This window comes from Solanum pennellii, chromosome 2, assembly GCF_001406875.1.
Source record: "Solanum pennellii chromosome 2, SPENNV200".
Lineage (NCBI taxonomy): Eukaryota > Viridiplantae > Streptophyta > Magnoliopsida > Solanales > Solanaceae > Solanum > Solanum pennellii.
Genome location: NC_028638.1, coordinates 37,017,392 through 37,028,025, shown reverse-complemented (window position 1 = coordinate 37,028,025; position 10,634 = coordinate 37,017,392). Strand labels below are relative to the sequence as shown.

The 10,634-nt window shown below is 29.1% G+C and overlaps 1 protein-coding gene across 2 annotated transcripts; it reads left to right on the top strand.

The window, feature by feature from the left end:
* The first annotated feature begins 4,533 nt into the window (after nt 1-4,533).
* Nucleotides 4,534-9,476, top strand: LOC107011950 (pheophytinase, chloroplastic). Of its 2 annotated transcripts, none has more exons than XM_015211642.2 (7): nt 4,534-4,786; nt 4,879-4,977; nt 5,064-5,202; nt 5,795-5,965; nt 7,077-7,317; nt 8,129-8,220; nt 8,975-9,476. In XM_015211642.2, exons 1-7 carry the CDS (start codon nt 4,699-4,701, stop codon nt 9,258-9,260), a joined length of 1,116 nt encoding a protein of 371 aa, XP_015067128.1. In that variant the 5' UTR covers nt 4,534-4,698; the 3' UTR covers nt 9,261-9,476. The 2 variants fall into 2 exon arrangements, with proteins under 2 accessions (XP_015067128.1, XP_015067127.1); XM_015211641.2 differs by having other exon boundaries at nt 4,537-4,786; nt 4,876-4,977.
* The last annotated feature ends 1,158 nt before the right edge of the window (nt 9,477-10,634 follow it).

Genomic DNA, 10,634 nt, shown 5'->3' with positions numbered 1-10,634 from the left:
TATATATTATTTTATTAATTTCTTTGTTAAATATTTATTTCCCACCTCACTTTTAGCTTTATATTTTTTTGTTCTTTCGTTAATTTCTTATCTTTTCACTTTTAATTAATTAAGCAAAAATACATGCATTTCAAAAATAATGATAATAAATTTTTTAAAAAGAATACTATAGTTTAGTGTTTTTTTAATGTTTTATTTGGTTTTCTCCATTTTTTTGGGTGTTAGTTCGAAATTAAATTATATAAATATAAGACTCAAAATTAAATTTAAGTCAAAGCCAAAGGAAAGACAAAACAACAACAAAAGAAATAAATAAAATCAAGAGAATAAAAGAAAAACAATGGAACAAGGTAGACAAAAAATTATTTGTGTTTAAGAAAAATTTAAACAGGGGACAAAGAAAATAAGCAAGAAAATTTTAAATAATCTGTTGAATTTGACAAAAGGAAAAATAAGAAGGGAAAGAAAATTATAAAAAATCTATGAAATTGGAAAAACAAATACAAAGCAATTATTTATCGGTCACCACAAATGTTATTTTCATCCGACTTTTATTTTTGAAAAATAAATATCTAATATATAATTAGTGGCGATCTCACAACTATCACTGCTAAATATCTTATTTCCTGCATCAACAATAAGGGTCGCCACTAAAGTTTCCACTTGTTGTGGCAACATTTATGGGTCGCCGCTAAACACTTATAGATTGTGACAATTAAAGTGATCGTCACTGAAGTTCGTCTTAAATATATGAAAATTTCAAATATTAATATATGATCAATCACTATTGGATAGTAATTTAACTTTATAAAAGTTGAATTGATCATTTTAAGATCAACGTTTACATAACAATTAAGAAACATAAATTCAATCATCGAATCATAAGATTCTAAATGCATAAAATTAAAATGAATCAATAGATCATGGGTGACCTGAACCCATTTCTCATATATTTATTTTCTCTTACATTTAAAAATATGTGATAGTTGAATATAATTTAATAATTAGTTTTCTTTTTCAACTAACAATATAATATTTTTGTGTAGTATTTTGTAAGACACAAATAATTATATATAGGTAATTCTACGTTACATAACAATACAAATATTTAAACCTTAGAAAATTTCTTATTGATATAATTTTAAAAACTTTTTCAATATAGTCGATTTTTATACAGGCTATCAAAATTATCCTAAAAGTTATTGAGTGTTGGTCAGTTAATAACAAAAGAGTTTAATTTATTATTTGAAGATAATTATTATCTGACTTTTTAATTTCACTGAGGAGGAGATAAACGAGTTAAAATAAAAGGTATACACTTCTCATTTAATTCGACATAAGATGAACACAAACCAAATTTTGTTAATAATCAAAATTTACAAATTGATGATTTAGAATAAACTAACTACAAGACCAAATATGAATTTGACAAATTTGTTAATGAGGTACGTTAGAACCGAATGTTGAATTTGCAATTTCTTAAGCAAAGAAGATTGTTAAAATTATGTTTTTGAATTATAGTAACTTTATTTTACTATTTTAATTGTTGAATAAATCCTAGTTAATATTTAGTTAGCTAGTTTTTTCTATTTATTACTTAGTTTGTTTAAGATATGTTTTGTCAAAATACTATAGGCTGGTTTATTATTATCTTTATTGCTTTTATTCTTATAAAAAATGTAGAGTTCAAGAAGGCAAAATAAAATAATTCTCTTTGATCTGAAAATAATTTGAAAAATAATAAAAAATATTATTTTAGAAATATAATCTCAAAATAAGTTAATCTATATATCAAACTAGATTAATGTGCTTTTACGATCAACTAAAAATTACTATCGCAAGTTGTCATTTTTAAAAACAAGGATTGAGACTTAAAATTTTAAATACATGTTGATCAAATAATGTTAATTAAAAACTCCGCCATAGTAATTTGATCAACATGTATTTAAATTTTTAAAGTCTCAATCCTTGTTTTTAAAAAATGATAGCTTGCGAATAGTAATTTCTAGTAGATCGTGGTTGAATTCAAGTCATATTAAAATAGGAATATATATCTATATATATATATATATATTCAATCCTCATGAAGTACCTAGTCTAGAAATCAAAACTAATAAACTCAAGATTTTTAATTTATCTGATCTAAATAAACTTCCATTGTTTTGTTGGAGGTGAGATAGAAATCGAAACTAATTATTTAAATATTTGAAAGACTTAGAAATGAAAAAACAAGTAAAGATATAAGAATTAAAAAAATATTATAGTAAAGTCTATAAATTGTGCCCATCGAAGAGAAATCAAGTGTACAAACAAATAATATTCATAGCACATTGTGTACTATATTTTTCTTAATATGTCATTGATTTAAGTTTTGTTTTGTTTTCATTGTTCTTCTCATGACAACCACAAGTTAATATCCATCTCTCTATTTCGATATTATAATTATGAATTATTTTGTGTTCAAGCCTATATTTCGTTTTCATTAACAACAACAATATATAGACTCAGATTTTCATCAAGAAAGTTCAATATAATATATATCAAAGTGTTTTCTTTGTATGAAGTATCAATATTGATTTTGATAAAAGAAAAATTATATTTTTATAGTGGATACAACGTGGTTCTTATGAAAAAATACAAGTATTTACAGTACGAGATATTAACAGTATTTTTTCTCAACTCGAAAGAAGATTACTCCCACAACTTAATACTTGTGAACGTCCTTGTGATACTAACAATGGTTGCAGTGTTTGTTCGATTTGTTGTAGTTGTCTTCTTATGGTGTATCTACCCTATTTATACATGGTTCATTTAACTATAGATGAGAAGATAGACGTTAATATCTGATCAATCTATAATTGAACGATCATCAAAGATATTATCTCATTATAGCCTAATGAGCTACTTATCATTGTTATGCATTTGTCCTTTTGTAAGATTTATTTTTAATGTTGTTACTTGTTTCATTAATAATAAAAATAAAATCAAATGAATGACTTTATATTTGAAAAACATAATGAATTCTACTATTGTGGTTGGTTGTGTTAGGTTTAATTTTTTCGTATCTTGTATTTGAACATAAGTAATGAGAATATTATATGTTATGTTTATTTACAATTTATTAATTGATCAGGTTTTCTATATTATATTTATAAGTTATGCTATTATGGATAAGAAATATGAATAATAATATCAATGATTTAATATAAGTTGACGAAACTTGCAAAAATTTGACATATCATTTTATGTTAATATATAAGCATTCTAGGGATCATGTCCATACATTCTACTTTTAATTAAGGACTTAAAAGAAATAAAGAAAAAAATGAATATAGACATTACTTTGTATAATTGTTAGTAAAACATTGTTCATTAATTTTTTTTTTTTAAACATTATCAAAGTTTACTTTCAGAAGACAATGAATTTAATAATTGAAGAGCATATGAAAACACTGAAGCAACTAAATGAACTTGAAATTATGGGGATTAAACCTCAACTAACTCTAAGTAAAATAGAAAAATTAAACAAAATAAACATTGAGTCAAAATTTCTTATTGGAAATATTCAATTACCAATTTATTGTTTAAAATGGCAATTCATGAACTCATCAATGAAATATCTCAATAACAATAATATGCATTATTATTTAACAAATAATAATACTGAAAATTTAATTATTGTAATATAAAATTAGTAGTCGAGTCGTGTTAAGTATTATCGAAAGAAAATATTTCTAATACGTTTTGAATCTTAAATTATTAAATTAAATCGTGCAAGCTGTTTCAATTGAATTTTAAATTAAAATGATGAGTTGATTGGTAATAAGTAGTTTTGAATCTTGATTAATTTTCAAATCATTATCAATTGTAGGTTAAAAAAAAGAGAGTAAATATCTAAATTTTTGGACGGTTTAAAAGATAATTGAATTAGTTGAGAGTGAAAAAATAAATCAACTCGTTGAAGATTATATGAATTGTTGCAAAGTATATATATTGTGTAAACAATGTAAATGGATGTATATATGTCTTTGATAAGTGAAATAAAATCCGATAGACTCTTATACTTGTATATGAGTTTATACTTTAAAATCCTTCTACTTAAACTTTTGTAAACTGCATTTTTGAACTCAAGTTTATTAATTAAAATATTTTATTTTGTTCCTATTTACTGTTTTAGGTATCCTTATTTATTTGTCTATTATGACAAATCAAAAGTGATATTTTTTTTCTATTGTATCCTCATTTAAACTTTTTAAAATTTTTTAGGTTTTAATATTCTTTTTGAAATCATGATTAATCAGGGTAAAATTGTAATTTAACTATGCTAATTATTATTATCTTAATATGTGTGTCATTTCTAAAATGAATACGAATAAAGCTAGTAATAGAATAATTAACTTAGTTTTTGTTAGTAAATTAAAATTTAAAATGATGAAATCGGACTAATATTTATAATCCAAATTTTGCTTGGCACAAAAACTTATAAATTTGGAAAGAAAAAAAAAAGGAAAAAAAGAAGTGTTGATCTGTTAAAGTACTTGGCCGTTATACTACCACCAGCTCAAAAACGAATCGCAGCCACATACCAACACTCAAAAAATTCAGTATTGAAGCAGGGACAGTACTTCATTGAATCTTTAAATTCAAGACTGTGACCAAGTATAGGTTTTCGAGGATTTATAGGTTGTAATTTAATCAATGTCAACTTCTTGTGCCACTGTTGGAACTGAATGGTTGAATCCTGTAGGTACCAGATTAGCTTTGCCTGGAAGAAATAATCATTTCAGTAAGTTTCCAATTTTGAATCTTGATTTGAAAAATGCGAGCTTTTTCTTGAAAAATTTAAAAGAAATGTTCTTTTTCTTTTGGGTGAAGGAGGGAAATGCGAATTGAGTAGAAGGGGTTTTACTTTTAATGGTATAGTTGCTGCTGGAGCTTCAGTTATGACTACTTCTGTAGTTGCTGAACCCTCTAAAGGTCAATTCCGTTACCTGTTTGTAAGTTGGAATTTTCTTTATTATATGTGCTAGTGTGAGTTACTTGACAAGGGATTGATGATATAGGTTTGGAGAGATTGCCATTTAAGCCAGAGGGGTATAACTATTGGACGTGGCGCGGCCATAAAATTCATTATGTAGTGGAAGGAGAAGGATTTCCAGTTGTTCTAATTCATGGATTTGGTGCTTCTGCCTTTCACTGGAGGTAATAACTATCCATGATGAGATTTAGTGGTGATAGATTGAGATCAATTATATATTTAGTTGTGCATAGAATTATTATGCTGTTACTAAAATTAAGAGCTTTACTTTGGAGGACTGTATAGCTGTAAGATCAAACTACTGGTGCATTCTTTTTTTTAATGACAAGGGAAACTAGCAGTCACTATCCTTTGGGTGCGCACAGGTAAAACCCCCGTTCTTATGCATAGCTCGCAAACCACATAGGAGAGGTACGCGCACTAGGCAAGCCTGGTGCGACGAGCTCGACCCAGAAGGGAAACCCCTTGGCAAGAGATTTCAAACTTGAGACCTCCGACATGAAGTCCCAAGCCTTGTATTGTTTAAAAACTGTTGTCGTTTCTGTTTGAATGGGGTTTTGCAAGTATTACAGATATTAACTTTAGTTATGGTCTTATGGAAGTGTATTCTTTTTATGAAACTCATACTTCTTTAGATATATTGTAAGTGCTTTGAAGACACATACTTATGTGGTGATTCTTTTGGGACTTGAATCTTTCTTCGCATAGTACTATTTCTTTTAAGCTCCTGATGAACTGTCTTTCTTGCTTTCTTAGGTATAACATACCAGAACTGGCTAAAAGATACAAGGTTTATGCTCTAGATTTGATAGGATTTGGTTGGAGCGAGAAGGCACTAATAGACTATGATGCATTCATTTGGAGAGATCAGGTTGTCGACTTCTTGAAGGAAATTGTGAAAGAACCATCAGTTTTAGTGGGAAACAGGTTAGCTCGTGCATTTAACAACTTGTCATTTTAGTGAATTTTCTGGAAGTTGTAAATCCTTGAGTTCCTTTTGACCATCTACAATATTACTTATGCTATATTGTTCAATTTACTCAAGTTACCAGTTTCAAATCGTCTAATTTACTTTCTGGAAATAAAGGTCTGTAAGTTAATTGAGGCGATGACCATTAATTGGTAGCTCGTAATAAGGATGAATTATTCCCTAAGATTTCACATAGAGTGGCTTCAAAAGGTTTGGTAGTGATGAAAATTCTCTAATATCATGTCGAAATGTCTTAAATTTATAATGCAAGAAATGTCTCTTTACACATTGGTGGATTCATAGCTTAAGAGAGCAGCTGTCTTTGTAAATTTCTAAAAGATCATATCCTTAATCCTTAATCTAGTTATTTTTTCTTGCTTTTCTAATCCCCACCTGCCACTTCCCCAAGGATACCAGTAGTTTTTACTACCATTTTTCCTTCTTGGTGACTTGAACCCCCTGCTGCATTGTTGGATGTGGAGGGTCTCTATAACTGGACCAACCCTTTCTTTCTCTGATATCACTTCTTTTGTCCTGGCTGTTTTCACTCATTCACTTTTGGAGAATTTGTACCAATCTGTCTGAGCTCTTTTGGAAAAAAGAGAGAAATGTAGAATTTTCATTTAGAGGCTGTTAGGAATGTCTAGAGAGCGATCAAATGACTTCCTGGATATTGTAGCATGTAATGAATCTGTATTGTTGTTCTACATTTTGTATCAATTACCAAGTACTTAAAAATTGTGGTTTCTAAATAATCACATCGCACAATGATTCTAAATAAGTTAGTTATTTATTTATGGACGTATTACATTCAGATGATATATAAGATTAACATCACTTTGATTTGGATCTAGAGAAGATACCAAAGCTTGATTTATCTGGCAAAATAAGTAAAACAGATAGCAGTAACATTTTTTTTTTGGAAAACAGTGCGTCAGTTATAAGTTCTTGGACTTTGAAATTGTTAAGATTCATTTCCCTCTTTTCTAGCTTGTTGCTACAGTTTAGCATTACTTTGCAGTGATGAAATTCAATTTAAATGTGAATATGTTATGTATTATATAACAGTCTTGGAGGATTTACTGCTCTGATAGCAGCAGCGTCACTCACTGATGAAGTCAAGGGAGTTACACTGTTGAATAGCGCAGGACAATTTGGGGATGCCAGCAGTGCAGCTGAAGGAACTGAAGAAACAGCCTTACAGAAATTTATCCTAAAGCCACTAAAGGAAATCTTTCAACGTGTAGTCCTTGGATTAGTATTCTGGCAATCAAAGCAACCAGCTCGTATTGAATCTGTTCTGAAGAGTGTATGTTCCTTTTATAGCCAATCAAGTTTCTTTTCTTCCAATTTCTATATGAATTTCAAATTATTCGGCGTGTTTGCACCAATATATGCATAACTGTTCTATCTTTTAGCTTTGCAGACATGTGTAAATCTGCGTAATGCATATCTTAGAATTGAACTGACAATCAGAAACAGTACTAACTTTTCTTAATGTCTTCTTAATATGGTACAACTTTTAGAAATGGATAAACAGGAAAACGATTTTTTTCAATAATGTAGTTCATTCGTCCTTGATATTTAGGACTGACGTTATTGTAGGTTCCAAGGTCCACCAGTACTGGTTTGCTTGACTCTTATGAATTGGTCTCTCTTACCCAGTTTCTTCATCTTTTTTCTCCTTTCTAGAGTCTAATGTTTATTTTTTTACTGAAATTTCTGTATATTTGTTTCAAGGTGTTGAATTGCAATAGTTGTAGATTGTGTTCTTTATTTGTCGTTCTAAAACCTTTGTGCTTTTTTCCAAAGGTTAAACCTTTTTGTTTCACATTCAAAGATGAATCTAACCACGGTCAAAATTCACTTGTGGAATTTGTCAAGTTGATGATCCTTCTATCTGAGGATATTCTCGACATTGTCTTATTCTGTTTGTACTTAATGGTGGTCAAACTGTGGCAGAATGATGTCTTGAACATCATCTCTGTTTGTTAATGGCATGATGCGTCTGCTTATCTGCATCTAATTGCATTTTATTTGTTTATGTTTCCAGTACTATACATTATCGTCATTTTTTTATTATCAAACAACTGACTTGCTATATGTGTTTTCACTTGAAGGTCTACATAAATTCTTCAAATGTGGACGATTATCTCATCGATTCAATTACCAGACCTGCAGCTGACCCAAATGCAGGGGAGGTTTATTACCGGTATGAATGCAGCTGTCTACAGTTTTGCTTCCATTCAATAGCTAAAATAATATTACTTTATATGGTTTGGAAAAGAAACAGTATTATTAGAAAATCACCCAAATAATTTGGACTATTCTAAAGTAACCTTATGAAGAAAAAATTCCTTCATTCTTATCAAGTCCTCTTGTCTTATAGCTCCAACATACTCCCTCAATTCCATTTTTTGTGATACTCTTCGCTTTTTAGTCTATTCCAAAAATATTGACGCCTTCCTATATGTAAAAACCATTTTAATTTTTAAATTCTCATTTTAGTCTCAGTCACATACTTTTGTAGCTACAGAAATGTCATGACATATTTCAGACCACAAGTCAAAAGTCTTCTCTCTCTTAAACTCTGTCTCCCAGTCAACCACCTTACAATATTTATTTCCTTCGCAACTTAAATCCGAAATAACTAGCACTTTATAAAAAAATGCATAATTGGTCAATGTTCAAATACAAGGAGAAGGGAGAAACCCTCCTTATCATGTCATTTCAGCCTTATAATAATAGAGGGATAAAGCTTCATATTTATATGAACACTAGACATACTTCCAACATCAGATATTTATGTAACACAATTACTGGTATACCTTATCAGGACCAGGTTGCTCGAAAATAAGTTTATTTGTTTTACTTTTTTATTGAATAGATACCGATGATTTTTATGTTGAATTCCTGTTTCTAGTTTAAGAAGCTTATCCAATGTCCTCTTCTTTTGCAATCTACAGATTGATGACACGATTCATTTCAAACCAGAGAAAGTATACACTTAACAGTGTGTTGAGACAACTTTCTTGCCCATTGTTGTTGCTGTGGGGTGACCTAGACCCTTGGGTTGGTCCTGCCAAAGCCAATCAGATTAAGGAGTTCTATCCAAACACAACCATTGTTAACCTGAAAGCAGGTCATTGTCCCCACGACGAAGTTCCAGAACTAGTGAATGAAGCTTTATTAGATTGGTTGTCAGCCACGATAACACCAGCGTCTTCTCTTGAAACAGTATCAGAAACTTAGCTTCAGCATTACCCTTACATATGCAGTGATTCATATTGTAAAATATACTGTATAATCCTCCAACATACAATCTGATTCATAATTTATAGGAGATTTTAGTAGGTTGATTCAACCTGATAATGAAGTCAGCTTGATCCAAAGAGTTCCACATCTTCTCTATATTGTATTTTTTTTAATTGAATAGAAAGAAGAAAGTATGGAACTGCATTTGTATTAGATGCTGTTTTTGCCTGTTTGTAGTTTAATTTGTTAAATGGAAGAGATGAGAATACCTGGTTCAGTACCCACATTTTGTTTCTGAAGGAGATAGCATAGAAACAAAAATGCAAAAATCTATTTATTTCATTTGAGAAGTACACTAGGTGATTTCATTTCATCTGCCCAAGTTTTGAGAGACAAAGCTGCTCGTTATTCATGCAGGAGAATGGTAGTAAGTTTTGGTGAAGTAATCTGTGTAGGCGGATCTGAACACCATCATTACAAAAGCAATTGACAAAGTAACTAGAAGATGTTGAACTCATGTTATGGCTAATACATCTATAAAATTGAACTGATAAATAAGTAACTCAATTTATCTATTGTAAAGCTTAAAAAATTAGCAGTAAGTTGTAATCATGAGATCCATATAGGGCAAATGAACATGTCTTGGTAGGCCTGATAAGCAGTAACCAGGGGTTATTTTAAATATAAATTATGATGCATGTGAACTCATGATCTTTCTATAAAACTCAGTATTTTATGTTCATATCTATTAGAATTGATCTAAATAACATGTTGATCCTTCTGCTCCATAAAAGAGTTAAATGACTCACTCGATTGAATGCTAAGTTATTTACTAAAAGGAACAAAAACCAATTATCACTTACTAATACATTTTTTCAAATTATGTCCAAATTGGTAAAATCCTCTTGAAAAAGGACAACCTTGATATAAAGGGAGCATCACTCAATGTGATTTCTCTTGTTATTGGACAACAAAGTATATATGTAATGTAATAAAAGTATTCTCTTTTATCTTCATCTTTATAATCATTTTTTTCATTGCATTCTATTGTTATACAATTTTTATACCCTAAAAAAACTCTAATTTATTAATTTATCAATTGTTAAACTTTGATGTGAATCTTGTTTTTACCAAAAAAAATTCTTCAATCATTACTCTAACTATTATATTTATTATTGATATACAATCTTAAAGTTCGTATTAAATTAAATTGATCATTACAAAATATAAAACATATATCTTTTATACAAATATCATCACTTAATCATAGTTAAGCGTGTACTCTCACTTTGATAGTATTTTAAGATACATATGTATCCACAATCAAAATTAATTGATAGTAATTTATACATATCTCGTATAGAGTATCTA

Coding starts and splice junctions, on each gene's coding strand:
- LOC107011950 (XM_015211641.2), top strand. CDS start 4,699: ATGTCAACTTCTTGTGCCACTGTTGGAACTGAATGGTTGAATCCTGTA. Junction 4,978..5,063: donor AGTTGCTGAACCCTCTAAAG/GTCAATTCCGTT, acceptor TTGATGATATAG/GTTTGGAGAGATTGCCATTT. Junction 7,318..8,128: donor TTGAATCTGTTCTGAAGAGT/GTATGTTCCTTT, acceptor TTTCACTTGAAG/GTCTACATAAATTCTTCAAA.